This window comes from Pseudopodoces humilis, chromosome 13 (assembly GCF_049639895.1).
Source record: "Pseudopodoces humilis isolate 2021_Gansu_Grassland_sample_001 chromosome 13, ASM4963989v1, whole genome shotgun sequence".
In the NCBI taxonomy this organism is placed as follows: domain Eukaryota; kingdom Metazoa; phylum Chordata; class Aves; order Passeriformes; family Paridae; genus Pseudopodoces; species Pseudopodoces humilis.
In genome coordinates, this window is record NC_142212.1 from 7679778 (window position 1) to 7701721 (window position 21944).

At 37.9% G+C, this 21944-nt stretch overlaps 1 protein-coding gene across 1 annotated transcript in view; it reads left to right on the top strand.

The window, feature by feature from the left end:
• CACNA2D3 (calcium voltage-gated channel auxiliary subunit alpha2delta 3) overlaps positions 1 to 21944 on the top strand; it is a 387704-nt gene that overhangs the window by 120046 nt on the left and 245714 nt on the right. Inside the window, exon 4 of the mRNA XM_088061797.1 lies at positions 2884 to 2943. Coding sequence (XP_087917923.1) covers positions 2884 to 2943 — 60 coding nt within the window. The remainder of the gene's footprint in view (positions 1 to 2883; positions 2944 to 21944) is intronic.

Below are 21944 nucleotides of genomic sequence, written 5' to 3' on the forward strand. Positions count from 1 at the left end.
CATTTGTATTCAATTTCTTCATTCCAATATAATTTGTGTATATCCACTAATATGTCATTTTGTGGAGTTGGGCTTATTATTGGCTCTCCTTTTCTGTAGCTCTCCCCAATTTCTCATGGTTTCCTTCATAATGGTGTTGAGATACTGGAAGCAAACTGTGGTTGAAGACTGATACACAGAAAATACAGCATGCTTGTAATTTTTTCATTTCATGTACCAAAAGTTTAATTTTTATTTAGTTTTGTGAGGGTAAAGCACAAAATATGCTTACATATTTGATTCTACAGCTTCAAGGAAAAAATCCTGTCAGTAGACACTTCACTTCTTTGTCATTGAGTTTCTTGTAGAGAATGTTGCTGAAATGTACATTAAAAAAGAAAAAAGTAACAACTGAAATCTTAATGAATAATTCAATAAAATAACAAGCAGTACTTTTCATTTCTGAGCTGCCCTTGTTACCAGATGTTTCTACTATTGCACATCTTATGATTATCTAGTTATTTCTTACACGTGGGGATAAATCTTAGTTTAAATTTATTTCACTGAGGCAAAAATGTAATTGAAACACGTTGGGATCAATACAAACTATATAAGAAGCCATGAATTATTTTTCTAGCCCGCTAGGTACTAATATCTAATATCACTGGTATCTCATGAAATACTATAATAATTTTTCTTTTGATGATTAAGTATCTCAGCACAGAAAGAAAAACATGGTTTTCTTTTCCTTGTATTCTTTTCTGTATGAAGAATTTTTTTGATCCTTTCACTTTTTTACTCTCAGACTCATCAGTCATGAACTTTTGTATCAGGTGAGCATGGAGTAGTAATACACCTATGGCTTTATAATAAGGAAAAACACATCTGCAGTAATGCATTGAATTAGAGTAGTTATTTTACATAAAAGGCCTTTTTCATGTTTGAAAAATGAGGGCTGTATTTGTAAAATCCTTTCAGCGGGTCACTAGCATGCTGAATAGAGGTGGGCTGCTGAGAATGTTCAAATATGTGTGGATTTGTTTCAGTTGATATAAGGCTTCCCCCTCAGAGGAAGAAATTTGTGTTACTTCCCTTTTTAGAGTCTAAAGACAAAAATTTGTGGCTCAAATGAATGTTCATTAATGTTTCACACTGCAAGGTCTGCTCTTGGTAATATTCAAAGAGCTCAGGAGTAGTGGGAACAACAACACAGAAGTTCACAATTTCATTTGAAACATCCTCCAGGGATCCCTCTCCTGCAGTGGGTTGGGATGTGTTGTTATTTTTGGGTTCTTTTACCCCTGTATGTAGGAAGGTGAGCTGGGATATTTTGCCAGTTTGGCTCTGGTTTGATTTGCCCAGTGTCAGAACCAGTCCAGCCCAGTTCCAGTTTGGGTCAAATGGGTTTGCTGTGAGCAGCTGGGTTTTCACAGGACAAGACGTTTAAAGCTGGAGCCAGTCAGGTGTCAGGGAGGGCTGTGGTGACCTTTTGCTACCAGGAGCATCTCCCATTTTTAATTGTATGGTTGAGATTGCAATTCTGCACCAAAGAGAAGTCTGAAGAGCCTCCCCATGGGGTGTGCAGGGCATGAGGAGGAAGAAGCCCAGCAGAAGCCCCGGGTTTTGGGGCTGGTGCTGGCCGTGGATGAGTGTGGGGGAGATGGGATGGAGCAGTGAGGAGGGGCTGGGACTCGCTGCTGCTCTGAGAGCCCAAACCCTCCCTGCAGCCACCGCAGCTCTGCTCAAACTGTCAGCATTCTGCTCAACCATTTGTTCTGCATTGGCAACCAGAATTATTTTTCTTGGTTCAGTTTCCATTATAGCTCAAACTTTATAGCAATCAATATGAATTCTGATTTCATTTTGATTTATATCCAAAGACTTGATAAATGTGCAAACTGTTATGAAAAGGGAGAAAAAAATGTGTGCATGGCTGCCCACTCTGCGTATTGTTAATGAGAGTCTGGACCTCGCTTTAGGATGTAAAATATATGAAAATATCTATGTGTACCAGTGTCTGATAGAGCAAAGAAAATAAAAGACACAGAGTATTCTTTGTTTGATTTTGGCTTGGATATATATGAATGCTCAGGTAGATTAAATGAGAACTAGAAGGAGTCTCTTCCATGGCTAAAATACTCTGAAGTATAAAGAACCCTGAGAAAAACCTTAGAAAGGGTATAATGCCTTTTCCCAATAGAAAATCTGCAGCAAATCCCTCTATGAATTAAATGGTTCTGGTAGCTGTTTTTTGGTGCAACTGTGTTTTTTTTCCTGTCAGATGATAATGGTGAGGAACAATTACTACTACAATGAGTTCTGGATATTGTTAAGAGGGAAAAAATACTATTGAATTGCTACCATTCAGTAAATGTTTGTAGTTGAACAAAAATCTTGTGGTAATGTACCACATTAAGGTAGTATTTCAGTCTGTTCTGTAAACAAACCTAGTCTCTGTTTTTCTTATCATTTATAGTTGATGTGTAACTTAGAAATTCATTTTTATGTCAGTTTCTTGAAATCAAGTGCATTAGGGGATACCTCCTGTTTTGATGTTAAGGAAGATTTGGAGGGCTCCTATGTGCAAAATAAAGTCCATGTGAAATCAACTTTATTTTTGTTCTCTCAGAAATAATTTCAGAATAGGAGCTATGGGAAGCAGAACACTGGTGAAAAAGAGACTTATTTATTTATTAGTAAGTGAGCTGTTTTTAGAGTTTTATACCACCGACAGTGGGTACTGAGGGTTAAAAAAATTATTTCTTTTTTTATATCTGGATCATTATTTCTATTCAATGAATATGAGAGCAGTTAAATTGCACAATGCTCAAACAATCTCTGTTTTCCACCAGGTTATAAAGTTGTTATCCATTATTTCAAACCACGCCTTTTTTTCCTTTTCAGCGCCTTGTTGAAGCTGCAGAAGATGCTTACCTGAAACATGAATTTGATGCTGACTTACAGGTAGTAAATAATTACTTTCTTGGATGTTTATCATCAGAGTATATATAATGTTTTATACAATAGCCTGCATGAAGAGCTGCTATAGAAAGCCAAACATGTAAAAGAAGGATGCTGATTACAGAAAATGGAATTAATGAAGGCTGGCTCAGTATTTTGACAGGTTATGTAGTTAGTGCTTGTGTGTTGGGACACCAAGCAGGTGGATTTTGCTCTTTCAGAGATTTCATTTAAATTCCCTTGCATATCCGCGCAGGTCACATTTTTAACCACAGCAATTAGCCTCGTGTTGTGTTGCTGCAGTGTGCTGGTAAGGAACTGCTCTGCAGAGAGTCGAATTTACAGATGGGGTGGGACCCACAGGGATGGGATTAGCATGACTTTGATTTGTGCAAGTGGTTTATGTTTGGATCTGTGTCTCGAGCAGACGCTGGTTTTTCCTAGGAGCCCTTAGAGCTGCAGCACTGTTGTGTCTTGCCCTTAGGCACAACAGAGGAGGGAGCAGCACCGTGGCAGCTCACTGCCAAAAATGTTTAAAACAAAAGCCTTTGCCTAAATAAGACACATAGTTTAAAAAAAACACAAACAAACCAAAAAATAAAAAACTGATTTTAGAAACCAAGTAATTTAACCTGACATTGAAAGTTTAACAGAAAGTCTTACTCAATAGATGGGTAAATACCTCCTTACCTTTAATTGAATTCCTCTATTGATCGTTTCTTGAATGCCATGTTAGGTGGAGTTTTGTCTACTTCGCCTCTACCTAGTTTTAATTTTAAAACCTTCTGTGAATATTTGCCATAAGTCTATTTGAATTTTGGGCTTAAAGAATTAAAGGAAACAGAGACGTTTTCCATAGACATTTTCCCATACGTGTATCTAAGAAATAAACAGATCTGTTAAGATCTGTTTTCACATTTTGCCATGGTTACTTCCAGTAATCACAAACCACTTTATTTTAATGAAAATGTGATGCAAATTACTGATTTCTATGCAGAAAGGAATTAAAAATAGGGTCAACTTATCAGAACCAAGCATAAAAAAACAGAGTTTAGAAAGCAGTGATACTGAGATCTGTCAGCCCAGGTTGGAGCAAGGATAAAACGAGCCCACTGAAAATGATAATTCACATTATTGTTGTATATTTGCGGAGTGCTGGGTTCTGTATTCGAATGCTTTAGAGTTCTGTTATACTCCAGCCTTGTAGAAGTGTGCTGTGTTTCATTTTATTGAACTTTAAGCCTTGGAGAAATAGGAACTATGGTCTGAATAAATCAGAAACACACTTTATAGAAGATGTTTTAGAGGGCTGCAGTAAATGCTTCTTCACTGCAGGACAGGTCTCACTTTGACAAAGTCCTTCATTTGCTGAGGCTCTGGTGATATTAACACTTTCAGGAAGCCAGTTAAAAGCCATTTGTGTCAGCAGCATTAACAGGACAATCAAATCTTTGTATGGAGCTCTGTTGTTTATTACTGTCACAGTCCATTAAAGCTAATCAATTGTTAATCTGGGTTTCAGCGACCCCTTTGCAACCCTTGCTGGGTGATTGTTGTTCTTTATCAAAAATCTCATAATACCATCTGCTCAATACAAAGTAATGGCCAGGATGATTTGATAGTGTACATTCATGTGGAAGGGGACAGAAGGCTTATATAACGTATGGTGTGTACAATTCTGCCATCAAAGACGAATTTTTGGCATTTGTATTGCTTTGGCTGATGTGTGGAGGGCAGGATTAAATGCTTTGAATTAGTGACATGTGATACAGCACCAGCCTGTGCTCTTTGTGCTCAGATATTCTGGAAATTCAGAAAGCACATTTATAATTATTATTAACTGAAATTTGGCCTCCTGATCTTTTACTACCTCTGTGCTTGGGAGTGTGTTTCCTAAGATATGAACTGCCTTGTTATGGTTCACAGAAACACTGTGGTGGATTTGGTCTTCTGTGTCCTGAGGACAGCATAGATAATATTAGTACATAAAAATGATAAAAGGGAGAAATAAAATAATATTAATATTTTTATTGACTGCAGAAAAGCGCCAACTTAAAGCAAATAATAACTGTAAGAGTTCACCTTTTAGACTGCTGGTATTCTCTTCAGCAATGCTGAAACTGTATTACTTGGTTACACTAAACCTGATCCCTTCAGGGCATTTTTCTTAGTAACGTTATTAGTTTTGTCCTTAGTTATTCCATAGGTATTCTAATCAATGCACTGTAATTCTGTGTAATGGTCTAAGCACTCAACTATCTATCCTTGAATTGAATCTATTGGCACCACCAGCCTTGTAGTTCTAAACATAAATAAAATTCTCAGAGAATTGAAAGGAATAAATCAAAATGGGTGATGCGATGTTTAACTCATCAGCATTACATGTTTGAGTAATGGCCAAACTATGAATCACTGAAAGCAGACTTTAAAGATTTACCTTGCAATATTTGGGGTTTGGGAGAGTTTTTTCCCTTTTCTGTTAGGGATGTGAGGTTATAAGGAAATAACTATCAAAATACTACCTATATTTGAGTCTCAGGCCAGGGTTTTCTTACCTCATGGGTATGGGTGCAAGCCATTCTGTGTTATTAAATATTATTTTCAAGTAAGTGTAATTTCTTTAGTCATGCCTAATATATTTGGGGATGTTAAACAAGTTACCATTTGTATTACTACAGCAAGTTGCCCCGTCACAATATATTCACAGGTGTAAAGAATTGCTTCAGTTCCTTTAGATGGGAATGTCTCTGTGCTCACCTTTGCTTAAAATTATCATTCCCCTGATTTTTAACATAACATTTTAACATTAACATTTTTAATTTTAACATAATGGAAAACCCCCAGTACAGAGGTCAACTGCCATCCTCATATACCCAGCAAGAGTACAAGAGTATTGGCTGTTGCTGGCTTTGATTCTACAACTACCCTTTAGTTTTCTTGGCTTAGTCATTTGCCAGAGAAAAAAAAATTGGAGAACGATAATAAAAGAGGATAACATCTTCTGCTAGGAGATGATATTTAAAAAAAAAAAATAAAAATATATATATAATTATTGTTAACTGAAATTTTTCTTCCTGATCTTTTACTACCTCTGTGCTTGGGGGTGTGTTTCCTAAGATGTGAACTGCCTTGTTATGGCTCACAGAAACACTGGTGGGTTTGGTGTTCAGAACCCTGTAAGAGGCTCTGAAGTGGAAAACTCTTCCCTGGAGCTGCCCTGTACGTAAGAATTTGTTGCATATGCAGCTGATACAACCACATAGGTTTAGAGGCTCTCTCCTCCCACCACACTTCATCAAAGCACTGGAAGCCAGACTTTTGAAGGGTAAAACCACACCAAGGTGACGGGCAGCTGCTGCCTCCTGCAGTGGGTGGTGGAGCAGCCTCAGCCGGCAGTCTCTGGGCTGGGGTGGCTCCGTGTCCCTGGAACTGAGCTCTGTGCACACAAACCTGGGCAGAGGGAGGGCAGGATCCCCTGGCAGGACTGGACTCTGTCTGGGTTTCCCATAATCTCAGGAGGAGGATGCTCAGCTCTGGGGCTGGTGCCCATTGAGTTCTCAATGCAGCAGTAAAGATACCTTGAGCTTTGTTTCTTACAAACAAACAAAAAACCCCATTAATTTTAGAAGAAAGATTTATAAAAACTTAGTTCCTATCCAGTTTTAATACTTCTGAGCCCAGTTACAGGAGGAAGTCATATAAAATTTTGTCATGCTACTTGTTCATTTGCTGACTGATTTCACTACAAATACACATCTGTAGGGTAGTTCTTTCATTTTCTCTGTGTTAATTAAGTTCATTAGTTCATTTGCTTTACATTCCTGCCGAGTTTTCTCTGCATGAGTGTGATGTGATGATAAAAAAGCAAGGTTATTTCTTTCTGCTAGAATCAAAACCAGTGCACAGTTGGTGCACCAGAACTACCAAATTTTATTTTTCTGATTGTCATTGTAATTTTACTTCCTGCATAAGATAGGAAAGGTTCAAGTGCCAATGTGTTAAGACGGTTGACCTTATTCCAGTTCTATGCCCAAAGACTATAAGAGGATTAATCAAATAGTTTTTAGGAAAAGATTTGTTTCTTTTAAGAATACTCTTAAAGTTAATTCAGTGGGATAAAAAAAGGAATACTGTTGTAAGGCTGTTTTTCATTATTCATTTTTCTAAGATCTGTAATACATGGCTGGGCCTTACAGAAAAGGTTTACAAAACTATAGCAGAGTTAGGTACCCAACTGCCAGATTTTGCTGTCTGTTAACTCTAAATTGTATTTTGTGTCCTTGAAAAATCACATCCTTACTCTCAGACTATGTGTGTTGGCTACATAAAAAAATCTTGTGAAATCAGCAGATGAATAGTTAAGGGGTTTCTAGTGGTTTACACATGTGAACAATGCACTTTTTTATACATATTTTGAAAATCTACAAAAAGTAAGATTTCTGATGTTTAGGAGAAAGCGTAAAAGAGGTAAAAGAAGTCTGAGGAACACAATTAGTCCACACAGTTCATGTGGTTTACAGCTTCTAGGTCTAATCCTCCAACTGTTAATATTACTCAATAGTTTATTATTTAAGGGGAGCTGCCTGACTTTTTCTGTCTGACTTTTCTAATTTAATCTAATCTAATTCTTTCTGACTTTTTCTAATTTTGCAATTTAGCTGTTACATATGGAGCTTAAACATAGATATAAAATCATAAACTAAATTGATGCTACTTTAAAAAAAAAAGTGACCTAAATGTTTATTTAGTGTATACTTAGTATTTTCCAGGCAAAAATTTATAAGGATGGGTTATTAAATTCTTAGGGATTTAATAAAAATTTAAACAAATAGATAATAAAGACATTGACATCAGGTACTGAGAAATAAAAGGACAAAAGATAACTGAGAACTGAGCTATTCCACATAATCTTATGAAACTCCTATTATAACTCATGCATTACTTTTATGTTAGTATTTCAGACAAGTCTGTTTGTGTATTTATCTCACTAGTATTGCATGAGACACATGATAGCTAGATTTAGTCTATTAATATTTTTCTGGCTGTTAGAATTATGCCCTCTGAAGTCAGCTCTTGAAGGGTACTGAACATCCACAATGGGAAAAGGAAGCCTGTTGGACATGAAGCACTTGTAACCAGCAATTGAAATGACTTTTTGAAAAGTGCATTTACAATAGCAGTGCAACATCTGAAGTTTGACGTACTTCTTGGATTATTTATCCAAGCTGCTTATTTTCTACATCAGAATTAATTAAACTCCAAGCCTGGAAACAGCCTAAATTCCTTTTCAGACTTTCCTTGACACATTTTGCAGGCCCATGTGCTCTCAGCTCTGTTTGGGTGGGATGTGGACACTGCAGCTGGAGCTTCCAACAAGGCAAGAGGAGGAAGAGATCCCTAGCTCACACAAATCTAAGCTGTAAACTTCTGCACAGCTCCTTCAGAAGTAGCTGCAGAGCACTACAACCTATACATCTGTAAGATCTGCCTCTGGAGCTCTTTACTGAGGTGCTTCACCCAGGCTCTGCTCTCAAGGGGTTCGTCTCCATCTCACTCTGACACTCAGCATCTCTGTGCTTTTGTTCATCCAGCTGGAGCTGGCATAGTTTGGATACAGCTAGGGTGTAAAATGCTGCCAGGACCTGCAAAGGTGTGGTTCTTATTCTGAATAGTCTGAATAGTCTGAATTTTTCCATACCAATCAAAAGATGAGGGAGATTAAGGGAAGACAGTAAGCATAGAATTTAGAATGTCCTTAAAAACTGACTCCTCCACCAAAGGCCTAAACTCTTAAGAATTACAGGGAAGTTTAAAACCTAAATGGAAGGAAAAAGTGCACAGAAATGTGAGTGTCTAGTGAGCTAATGAACTACAATACCCAGCAGGCCACATTTAAATCATAAAAGCATCTGTTAGTTTTTCCTTTGGTATTTTTTTCTTTCATAAAATACTTTCCTTTTTTTTTTTTCCTGAAAGAGATAAAAGATTCCTCTTTGAAGTTCTTAGTTTTGTATTATTCTTATTGATTTCTGTGAGCTTAGATTAAGGACTTCCTAAATGCTTTAACACCGCAACAATTTGATTTTCAGATTTTTAGCCCTTTTAGTTGAGAACATTTTAGCTTGTCTATTCTTTCCTATTTATTTGTTGAGTTTGCCAAGAGGAAAATTGAAATATTTTGAAACTATCGAGACATCAGTAAATTCAGATGTAACTGGTTAAAAAATGCAGCAGAATTCATACACAAAGTAATCTTCAGAGGAAAACTTCCATCTGGCCTTCGCTCTGCATACATGGCAGGGAATAAGTATCAGAAAGAGAGTCCAGAGAAAGAGGGGCCATGCACCTTTTTGGTTATTTTAATTTCAAAGCTTTTATGTTTTCTGACTCTGTGACAAGTGAAGAGAAAAAGAGAAACAAGGTTCTGTGAAGCCAGGCTAGCAATATTTTAGCTCATCTTCTAATGATAAATGACTTCATTATTTTTTTGCACTTTGGAGTTTTGTAGTTTGGAGATTTTTAAGCACTGAGGGAATATTTTTGATATTTTAAGACAATTATGATCCGTAGATAATTTATATTACTTTTCCTCCTTCCACGCATTTATCTTGTTAGGGATTATGTTCTCTTACTACAAACAAATCAAATGTAAATAACTAGAGTATTTTTATTTTTGTTTGTTCATAACTTCTGTTGACAAGGAGTGACTGAGCACAGAAGAGCAGGGTTTAACTCGCTGTCTCAGAAGCAGAGAGGCAGGAGAGATGATTTTTCAGCTATTTGTGATTTTGGTGCAGTTCTGCCTTATGTTATAGATGGGCGGTGCGATGGTTGGCTCCCACAATTAAGGCATGAATATTGCGTGTATGTTAAGAGCAGCTTTATTGATGTACGGTTACGTTATTGTGATTTGTTGTTTGGATGTCCCCTGTTCTCCCCACAGTCCCTTTTCCCCGCAGGGTTGCCAAGGGCGAGCTTTGGTAGCCGGAACCGTGAGGGAAGGCGCCCACGCGGGCCCGAGGCTGGGGCAGCTGGGCTGGGCAAGGCCGGCACGGGGGCGTGGCACAGCAACACCTGGCCTCCAATCACATTGCAGGAAAGTAGCCTTCACCAATGAGCGGCGAGGAAGAGTTGACTGACAGGCAATGGGAGGGGCCAGGGCTGCCTGAGGCGCCCCCCCCAGGACTATAAAAGCTGGAGCAACCATTTTGTAGATGAGCTGGTGGCTGGTGTCGGTAGTTCTCAGTGCGCTGTCCTTTTTATTTATTTTGTTCTTCATTGTATTTTGTTAAGGTCTAATAAACCTTTACAATTTTAAGACTGAGGGTCGTTTCCTACATTCATAGAATTCCAAAAAGAACAGTAATTCTCTGCCTGTCTGGTTCAATAGCTATCCTGTGTACATGGGGATTGACAGAAGTGGAACCAGGAGCTCTGGTCTGAATTTGTTACTGCAAATGATGTTCTCTGTTTCCGAGGAAGTTTGGCATGGATTTCTGGAGATTGGTTTTTCTCACTTCAGCTACAGGACTTGTCCTCTTGGTACCCTTAAGCCAGAAGTAGTTTCCAGACATTTCTGGATTTATTCTTGCCAACCTCTTGCAGAGCACCAGTCTCTATCTGAAGTGTGTGAGGTGTGTGCTGAAAAACACTCTATAAATACAGTTCTACCCATCAAATATGGACACAATCCTTTTGCCTCGTGATACCTGCTGTAAATAATTGCAGAAATCTGAAACCTGGAGTTGTCAAAGAACTGTATGACTGGGCTGATAATGCTGTTTTTCATGAGATTTTACCTCTTACATTTATTTGGTCCTTTATTATATTTGCTTGCTACCAGCAATAAGAAGGAAATAGCTTTATCATCCCATGAGTGTTTTCAAAATTTCAAGTTCTCTGGTTAAATATTGAGACACCCCAAAGGTTTTCATGAGCAAGTGAAACCTCTGCTTTGGGGCAACTCATAATCACATAGGTGGGGCTCTCAGGATATGAGTAACCTGTTCAAATTGCTTCTCTAGTGAATATTAAATTATTTGTTTTATGTGAAACAATTCAGTAGAAGAGTTAGTGAGAAACTCAGCTCAGAAAAGCCTGATGGATGGGGCAGTTGTTTTGGATCTCAGAGGCACTAGTCTGAGTGTCTCTCCTACTTGATTCAGAGGATAGCTTTGAACAGCAGCATAAATATTTTCCTTTCTGGCACAATTCTGCAAAAAAAGAAATGTGTTTTCCAAAACTAAGAAGATTAACAGGTCCCATCTAAAAGCACCAACAAGATGGAGCAGCAAGTATTTACATACAGATAGTACCTATACAGTTTTTCCTTTTCCATTCTCAAGTCATTAATTATCTCCAGGTTGCTTTTTATTGCTCTTTGTATGCATCTTGTAAGTATTAGAGACATGTTTAAAAGAACTGAAAGCTTAGATTCTTGCGTGTTCACACAAGCTTATGGGTTTTGTAAATAAAACTGAAATCCTGTTTAGAATAGTGATAAAATTCATTGTTTGCAACATGTAATTCTCTCATTTATTGTTTTTTCAAGGCAATTCTTTAACTTATTCCAATAGAACAGAGGAATAAACGAGTATTGTTCAGATAAAGGGATAATGACGTACCAGAAGAAATCAGTCACATGAATACAGATATGTTCATTTTCAAGCAGGTAATAGGAAGAAAAAGGAGCAAGACAGTATGAAATGAACATTTACCAGAAAATCAAAAACATTACATAATCCTTAAACTTTGAGTGAAACTTGTCATATAAAACTGGGAGTGAGGGTAAACTTGAAAGAACTTTACCCGAGACTCCAAAACAATTTACTCTCCAAAATGCCCAACGTTCCTTCCAGGATTGCCCAAACCAGAATAGTTTCAGCCAATGCTTTTGCTTTTCCATCCAGTGAGAACAGTGTGTGTACCGTGCATGCCAGGGTTTACAACTGAGCAGTTGGAGGTTTTCCCACATTTCAAAGCAGACTGTCCTGTGGGAAGAGGTGATTCCAGCCTGCCCCCAGCCCTGCCCTGGGCAGGGATGTACCGTTGGTTGGCAGAACAGGTTAAACAAACCTGTCCTAAAGGGACAAACTTTGCTTTGTCAAAGGAGGGATGTGGAGGATGCAGAAGAAAGCAGAAACAGTGCAGAAAAAGGTTAGACGTCAGAAGACTGTAAAGTGCAAGAAGGAGAAATACCTAAGTAGTGTGTAAAGGCAGAGCTGTTAAGTGTTAATATCTTAGTGTTTCAAGAGTACTGACAGTAATCTTTTTGCAAGTCTCTCTAAGAGCCATTACCTTTGCTTAAAGTGAGGCTAAAATGGAGAAACCATTTTCAACTACTTAAAAAAAAACAACCTTTAGAGAGAGTAGAAGAGTAGGTCACATTCAAATAAAATTTTAAAACAGGTTTCAGAGAAGTCAGGCAAAACAAGTATGCACTGGAAGTGAGGGAGAAAAGCTGCGTAGATGAGGAAAAAAGATCACAATGTTATTGAAAAACATGCACTCCTTGACATTTCTGTAAACCTTAGAGAACTTGGCTTATTGTTGTCACAGCAGACAGAGATGATGTGTTTAATAATGTGTCTCTTGTAGATGTTTATGGGCCTATCAATTTCCAATTCTAACTAACCAAGAAAGCAGCTAAAGAGCCAGAGAAATGACATACAAGGTGAAGTTAGAGTTGCCAGTGCTTAATGTTTGGCATAGTGGTGATAGCAAACAGGAATTTGACATTGAAATTCACTTCATAGTAGGCAGTTTTTTGACTTCTTTTGTTCAGATTTGTGGCCTTGAAAGTACTGGATATCCCTTTCCCACAGGAAAAAAAAAAAGAAAGAAAAAAGAAAAAAAAACAAAAAAAGAAAAATCTTGTCATCTTCTGAAAATGCTTTTTAATTAGCTTTTAGCTTTGTGCTGCAGACAAGGTCAGCAGGACTCCGAGCCCTGTGTCTTTGCCCTGGCCTCAGCACTGGGCAGGGTTCACACTGGGAGTCAGACTTACTCCTACATTCCCAGTCCTGTCAAGATCTCGGAGAATGTTTTAAGAAAATGACACTCCTTGGTTTAAGTGATGCCAAAGGCAAGTGACAGAACTGAGGAGTTTGATCCTATCAAGATTCATTTTGAAAAATGCTGCTCTGGCTTAGCTTTCCTTTATCTGTGGATATTCAGTACGTATCTGACAGCACAAGGAGGAGGTGATGTTCAGGGATTGTTGTTTTCTGATTTGTTAAGTCTTCTACAAAGGCACACTCAGTCTCTCATCAAAGCTGTGTGTCTGAGATGTGTGTTCTGCCAGGATCATGTATTTTCTGATTTCTCTGGAAAGTATATTTTAAAATAATCTATTTGAAACGTCTATTTAATTCTGTATGTACTTCTATTTATATCAGAAACTAAAAGCAGGTACAGAATGTTGAAAGTGCAAGATGCTGAGGTGCTTAGGGGAACAGACAGTGCTGGAGTTAATGCTTTTATTTATAAGGCTCATTGGTCAATGATACTGAGCTCTCCTCCAGGAAAGAAAGATCCTTAATTCACTCTTACAAAATTCAATGCCCTATTGTTCTCACTTTTCTGAAGTCACTGTTTATAACATTGCTCTCCTCTCCCCTCTGAGGAATAATATAATTTATTGGAGCAGTTCATTCATAGTCTATGTGATATCTATCTTTTGGGACAGAGATACCTTTTGCATGATGTACACACTGTTAACTTCAAACTCTTCCTGTTTGCTTTATGTGCAAGGGTTCGTAATCAGGAATATTTATGCATCCTGGTACCCAGTTGTGCTGTGCTTGCTGTTTTCTGCTCTTCATAGAAAATTAAACTTTTTTTCTTTTTGGCTCACACCTACCTGAAAAGCAAAAGATTTGAGAATATTACCCAATGGATTTATGATTACTAGGCAGATAGCCAGTAATAAGCAGTGATATCTGATACTACAGCCCAGACATTCTCTGCTTTTTTCCACCTTTTTCCTATTATCTCTAGGTTTAATAAACTATAAATGGGAGACATAAATGGCAGACCATCTTTTCTCTTTTTGTGCCTTTTTTTTTTCTTTGGAGGTGCTTGGTGATGAGATTAAGTTAAGGGTCATATATTCTTCCAGCCGAGTATTTAGGAATAGGCAAATTATTGAAAAGGGTGGAAGTGATCTAGGCTTATTCATTTTTGTGGGAGAGCAGCTTTTTTGCTACACAACAATCATTTTAAATGGAAATAGCAGTATTATAGATAGAGATTTAATGAATATATATGAGAAAGGCACGATAGGAGTCACTAAGCAGTTCAAGGCTTTAGATGAGGTCACGTTTCTGACTTGTGTAGTATGAAAGTGAGTAAATCTTAGATGATCATAGTCGAAATATTTCCAGGGTATTGTACATACTGCTTATTGTAGGAAAAAAAATTGTTTTCTTGCCTCTGGCTTATAAGAAAGATATTGAGTGAAAACCAGCTGCATTTGTTCCTTAACTTTTCCATTGCATGTATTGTGTCTTTGTTTCTGGATCTCACGTAATTGCTGACTGTGAAATTAAAATACCAAGCTCATTATTTCAATCCTGAAATATAACTTGCTTTAGACTTATGCTTTTGTCTCTAATTGTAGTGTCCATGTGTTGAGCTTCATTAACTTGAAACAGAAGGAGTCCCCACTTTTGTGTTAAAGTTAATTAAACCTGGTAATGGTTATTGTCTAAAAATTTTCTGGGTTCAAGGAGGTTATTTTGCCTCTGTCTCTATTTTCATGCATCATTTCATCAGTTGTGGTTTGTCAATTCATAATATACAGGATTTTCCTGGACTCAGTGGACTATGGGGATTTTCAGTCATAAAAATACATTTGCATGTTTAATTAATGCATAGTTGGAAGCTTCTCCTTGTGAAGTAGTCACTGGTGACTTTTAAACTCAGATTTAAAAAAAAAAAATATTTGGAAAAACAAAAAGCAATTATTTTTCCATGAATAATAGGTGACAGCACAGCATGCAATAGATAGATATCAAGGGCCACAGTTAATGACTTTCAGGTCTTTTTAATATAAAAACTGAAGATTTCAAAATTTGACATATCTATGATGTGTAAAACCTTTAGACTTAGAAATACATCCTTCTGAGCTGTACTCGACATAGACTTGTGGCTGTGACTGAGAGGATGAATTAACTATGCACATTTAAATACATGTATAGTTTAGTATTTATGTTTTAATCATTTTGTTTGAAGTTCTGCAATTCACCTTTAAGTATAATGCATGATGTGTTCATCTTTATCACTGGTTTTGTAGGTTATGCTATGGGAGATGTCCTCCTTAAAAAATACTCCAAAAAACCTCCCAGTGAAAGACCATGTCTAAGATCAGGCTGTGGATTTTGCTCTACAAAGCTCAGTGATTAAGTGCATGAAATAAAAGATTAGAAGATGTACTTGCCTATGGGAAAAGCTTGGGAAAAAAGCAATGATCTCTTCCTTGAAAAATCATGCAGGCCAAGTTTAAACAAGTGTTTTGTTTATGATTCATTAAACAAGAAAAAGAAGGACATTTAAATAACTGTGATTTTGTTTAATATTACTTTTCATACATTTTAGATTTCAGATTTAAATAATCAACTGTTTAGCTAAAGCTTTCAGACTATTAAATTGAGATGTAAAAAAATAAGGATTTTAAATCTTATTCTGTGTCCAGCTAGCTTTTTGAAACAAGGAGCATGTGTTCAGAGCAGTACTGCTGTGCATCCAAAAGGTGCCAATCAGAGATATTAGTGAAAGGTTTAATGGATATTCTGTGCTGTGTGAAGCTCCTGCTGACAAAGTCAGCTCAAGAGCTTTCAGCCTCGCATGCAAACCAGAATTTTGCAGCAAAGAAGAGGTGAGTAGAGGGGGATGTGCTGTGTTGGAATGGACCATGGAGGTTTTGGGTATAGGGATGGCAAAGGCCCAGATGTTTGACAGCAAGGTGAGGAGATTCAGTACATTTTTTATGGCTTGTGGAAGCTTATGTTGGATTTGTGATTATTTTTCTTTTTTTGACAGTGTGTATAGAGTTGTGATGAGGTAAGATGGTCTGGACAGAGGCCATCTGAGGTTATGAAAAGCTGTGGGAGGTTTTGGAGGCTGTGAGGTCTTTCCAAGCCTTTCTGCCCAGCCCAGTGGCCTTGCTGCCCTTGTACAGTTCTGAACTGCTGCCACGGTCTTCTGTCCTTTCAGTCACGCTCTCCTCACCGGGAGGCTTGACTCAACTCTCCCCTCTCCTGCTTCAAATTCTGCCCCTCTGCAGCAGCAGAGAGGGCTGGGGCAGAGAGGCTGGGGACCTGCTGTGGGCAAGTGCTGCTCTAACTCATCCTCACTGCCTTGCCACCGGAGCACGGACTGCTGCCTGGGGCTGTCTGGCTGCTGTTCCACACAGCCCTGGCTGCTGGTTGATCTCACCTTACACACAGGACATCTCACAGAAGGCCCAGCAACATTTCAGGTCCCTGTGTCTTTCCCCATCACAAGTGTCACATCTTCCAATGCATTCATTAAGTAGCTGGGGAAGCAGTTGTTTCCTGCAAACACTTGGGAAATTAATAGACCCACTAAGTTTAATCTGTGGCTCTTGCCATGGTTGCCTGGCTCCCCAGGAACGCTCAGCCGTGCGCAGGCACCTCTGCTCCCATCTCCAGATAAACCCTGACATTAACAGGAAAATTAGGGGAGCGTTGCCTTCAGCCCGTGTGTGAGGGAACGCCAGAAGGACAGTGTAAAATCTGGGTTTTCTGATTTGGACTTCACAGTGCCATAAACAGTGACATCATTGTATATACACACAAATATATAATGATGAATACAGCAAATGCAATCTTGCACGTTGGCTGGAAAATGCATGCTCCAGGCCCAGATTTAATATGAGCTTTCATATTCCATTCTTGGAATATAAAGCCAGCACTTTTGTCTATTTTGACTTTTGCATTAATAAAATGAGGTCAGGAAATCTGTTAAAGTTTATCTTTAAAAATGTTTTCAACCCAGTCACCTTGTTTTAAAAATCATTTCCGTTTGTTATCTGCACATTTAAGTAGATTGTGTTTCCTTGTGATTGAGTCTCTGAAGGAAAGCACTAACAGATTCCTGTAATTGATTATACTTTAATGATACATAATGGCAAGTTCTGTTTTCCATTATTGTTACCCTACACGCTGAACTGTAACTGCTGCAATACCAGAATGTATATTGATATACAGTAGATTTAGTAACATTTTGCCAGTTAAAATGTCCTGCATTAACTAAAACCATGTCTCCAGAACTTCAGGAACAGTGGCCATTCACACGTCCAGGGCAGGTGCTGTACAAACCTGCAGAGGGTCAGCTCCCCCAGCTCGCTGCTTGGCAAGGGACAGCGCTGCTGGGGAGCGCTGCAATCACTGTCTCTGGGTTCCGTGGGCGATTACAGATGGGACTTGGCTGTTCTTACATTTGCAATGCTTCGCTAATTACATTCTCTTCTTTTTCTACAAGTGATCCACTGCTTCTCCCTCCTGCTCCCACCCCTGCAAACCCTCGATGGCGAATAAAGTGGTTGATGATCTGAAGGTGTTGCTTATCTTCTGGATTGGTATTACCTAATTATTTATGGATGTCCCCTGACAGTATAAATCTCCTTCCTTGTGCTTAGGTGGAAGACTCGAGAGCAGGGATTGCTTTGCATGGCTGTGTGTGATGTATGTGGATGTGTAAGGGCAGCGAGCACACCCGAGTCCCGATCTGTGGCTCACACTCCTGCTCTTTGCTCACAGAAATCAAAGGTGCAGTTCTGCTCCCGCTTAGCTGGGGCTGTAACCCCTGGATATTCAGCCTGTCCTAACAGAAGGGTCACAGGGAAGTTCTGGTGACTGATCCAGAACACAGAAATGGCCTACGTGGGAAAAACAAATTTTGAAAACCTAATTTAAATGTTGCATTTTGCAGACGCTGCAAAAAGCCATAGGACTGTTTTCTTCTCAATAATCATAGAATATGGAAAATATAATGGCTAGAACATTATAATGATGTAAAATTGGTGATATATGTTCAAAGCACTGGATAGAATCACACAGTGTAGTCAGATAAGGCATTAACTTAGGCTTTGTTTTGCCTTGACTTTTAATTTTCTTTACTGGGAAGAGGATGGTGCTTAAAGCTTGCAACTCTGGCAAGTTGTGCCAACAAATCTCATTTATTGTATTGCAAGTCAGCAGCTATATTATCAAAATCCTTTATTTTCCAGGAATTTAAATCTAAGCTTTCTCATAGCATTCATCATACTAAGTCAGTGACTGTTCTTAACCAAAATGCAGGGGGAAAAAAGGAGGCAAAAAACTGTTGTTTGAACTTGGTGAATGTCAGTGTTTGGCAGAATCAAAACACTTTCTAAAAATTTGAAATAATTTTGTATTTCAGTTTCAAAACTGAAATTTTAGCTTTAAATTTCACTTCAAATTCTGAAAACTAAAAAAAAGAAAGTAATTTCTGAAGTAAATAGACACTTTGGAAAGTTGAGCTTGAACACAATGTCTTGCCACACACACAGATCTTTTTCTGCTAACATACATTTTATAACGCTTTAAATTACATCACTCTATATATATGTATTAACGTTCAACACTTGGATTCTGCTTAATATAGTTAAATATTAGTTTAATGGCTTTGTGTCTGACACTGATTGCAATTCAAATCCTCCTTGAATGCTGTTCTGCTGATAGTAATAGCAGCATTTGTAACGTTCAGTCATTGCCATCCAAGTCATAAACAGTAATATCAATTAATATATACTTATGCTTGTGTGGTTACTCTGTGCATGGATTAATAGAGAAATTATTTTTACTATCAGAAAACCGTTTCAAAGAGATAAGAATGGCAAATGCAAAGCAGATGAAGTTACTTAAATGGCCTTTTCAGTGATGATATTTAGATGTTTGTAGTGTCTCACAGCAGTTTTGGAATATAACACACAATTTAATTTCCTGTATATTTGTGTTGAAGAGGAACAGTTTTTGCACTGTGAAGGAAAATTTATGCTCTAGTGCAATGTATTCTCAGCTCAACCCCACATTGCAAAAAAGCCTCTACACATTTCTTTAATTTAAGAAACATGAGTTCCTAATTAGTTATACATAGACAATGGTGGATTTTTCCAACTGCAAAATGATTAATAATACGTAATTAAAATGGAACCTGGATCAAAAACTCATCAAGTCTCCCTAATGCCATAATACTGTACCCTTTTCCTAGACAAGTGATCCTCCCCCAGGGGATCTGAATGATTCTCTGGAAATACTTTCCTGCAAATGCACTGTCTACTCTCATAAGGAACTTCCAAAATTTTCAGTTGGGGAACACTTTTCTATATTTTAATGTTAAAAATATGTAACTCATGAGTATTAAGTAGATTTTGGAAAGTATGGCCAAATGTGTATGCAAGGTATGAACATGCTCTGTTAATTTGCCTTATGGTTGGAAGTCAGGTGTAAGTAAACAAGCACACCTGAAGAGCAAACCAGTATTAGTCCTATAGCTTTATTGAATATTTTCTTAAAGAGTGTAAAATTTATTCCTGCCAGATTAAAGCAAAAATCCCATCTACTTGCTCCTAAACAAAGTTCCTAACAAAGCACAGATTAACCGAGAATAAAATCTCTTTACTTTGTTCCTTTACTTGTTAACCTCCCCACGTCCCTGTTCCCCATTTTTGCTATCAAGGGCTCACCAGATCCTCAGTTCCAGCCCAGAGGGTTGGAATGAACACTGCAGAGAGGCAGATCTGGGCAGTATCCCAGCTCTTCAATGGGGAGAGGCACCGTAACACTGGGAGCCACTAGATGCCACTCTTGTCTCATCCCAGTACAAGTCCGAGAATATTTATGGTTGTTTAAAAAACCCAACTGTGTCCTCCCACTGCCAAAGTCCCTTTAAAGATGTTCCTTTGATATTTCAGATATTTTGCCTTTTATTTTTTTCTTAATTAAACTTACAATATGACCCTATTGTTTATAGTTTTCCTTCCCTCTGCTGTAATGCTACACTTATTTATAAATATTTCAAAGCTATCTCTAGACTATATTTTTTGTTGCTGGACTCTTGCATAGCTGCGTTGTGCTCTATCTCATTTTTCTGTTTGGGTGTGATTCACAAAATTCTGACAAAAGTATTCATTTATGTTTGATTGTTTTCATAGCCACTTACGGTGTAAGAACCTCTAAATCTAATTTTTAAAAAAAGTTTTCCAAAAAACTTCACCTTTGCATTTTTTTTTTTTTTCTATACCAGATACAGTAGGAAGCTCTTGAACTTGCTATGTATTCAGATTTTGCCACTGATGACCTTTTGACTACATTTGTCATGGTATTTCCAAGCGAGTTGCCTGACTGTAGATTCCCCAGTTTTCAGGATATTCTTAGCCAGGTAGCTGAGGAAGAATAAGTGTAAAAATGTTCAGGTTATTTAAGACAATAGAGGAAAAAAAAAAAAATTAATAAATAAATAAAATTAAAAAGAAAGTAATCCCTACAACCTTCAGCATAACAAAATTGTGATGTTCTATCCACACAACAGAAACCTTCAATTTTTTTTCTGGCAAGACTGAAGGTTTTCTCTTGTTTGTGTGAATTTGATGTAGATCTTGTGATTTACTGTTTTCCACACATAATCAAATGTTCTTTTTCAGTTTTTAATGAATATATAAGATGAATTCTATATACTGCAAGCTACCTGCATGGCAGCCAGAGCTGATGAAGTCACTTGCTTGAAAGATAGACAGTATAGATTTTATAGGTAACCTGCAAAAGCTTGCGAATAACATGGCTAAATAATGATGGAAGATTGTACGCATATAAAGATCTCCTGCACCTTCAATTAAGTTAGATTTAGATTTATCTGAGGTTTTTCTTGCACATTTGAAATGCTGTGAATTAACACAAAAATGCAGAGGGATAGACCAGGGAGAAAACCTTTTGTACCCTGCCTAGTTTCTTAGAGGTGAGGGTTGTTGGTGGAGCTCCATGGAGAGAAATGTGATTTTGGGACATCAAAATGTGAGAATAGAGGGAAAAGATGTTAGTGCATAGAAATATGTCAGTAAAAAGGAGACTGGATAATTTAAATATAGAAGAGCTACCTTTATTGAGAGTTTATAGACTGTATGCCAATGAAAACTATTATTCTGTTATTTTTAAGAAAAAACCCAAAACTATTAGTGGTTTATGGAATTAACCAACCACACTACATGCAGACCAAAGTCCAGAGCTGAGGTTGCCTGTGGAACCTTAACTTTATTGCTTCCATATCTCTGAATAATAACTGTGCAACTTGAAAGTTCCCTTTTTGTCATTTGCAATGGAATGATTTAATTTATTTAAGTTTCTGTGATGAACACTTAATGCCTTACACATGTAGGGAAGGGTATAGTCCGTGACTCAGCGCCTGAGTCTGTAACTACAGCCTGTCTGCACTGCTGTGCTGAGGAAGCTTTTTGTGGTCATTAGCAAAGGCTGACCTCTCTGTTTGTATACAATGTCTTGACCATGCAATTGTTGAAGGGCAAGTTTAGGGATGTGGTTAAACTACTCTGTAATTTTATTAACTCGCCTGGGACCGTAGCAGTTATTTATTAAAGGTCACTCTGTAGTTCTGCTCTCCTCTACTGTCAGATATTTCCTTTGTAATCTCTTCCCATTAAGCTCCCCATTACTTCCCTTTCCTATGAATATTTAAGTGGTGGTGGTGAAAAGAGGGTCTGTATCAGCTTTTCCAAAGCATGTCCTCATGTGGTGTATCTGGACAGTATAAATCCCTCACAGAGCTATACTGGCTCTCAGAAATGGGAGGAAGTGTTGAGTTTCCTTCTTCTCAAGGGACAATGGCTGGAAGTTCTCTTTGTCAAGAGTAATTCCATGCTCTTGCTTGGAGTGCTCCATTTCAAGGGTTTGCAGATGCCAGTTTTGCTCAAGAGCCACCATCTGCAGGATCAGCAGCTCCTGGGA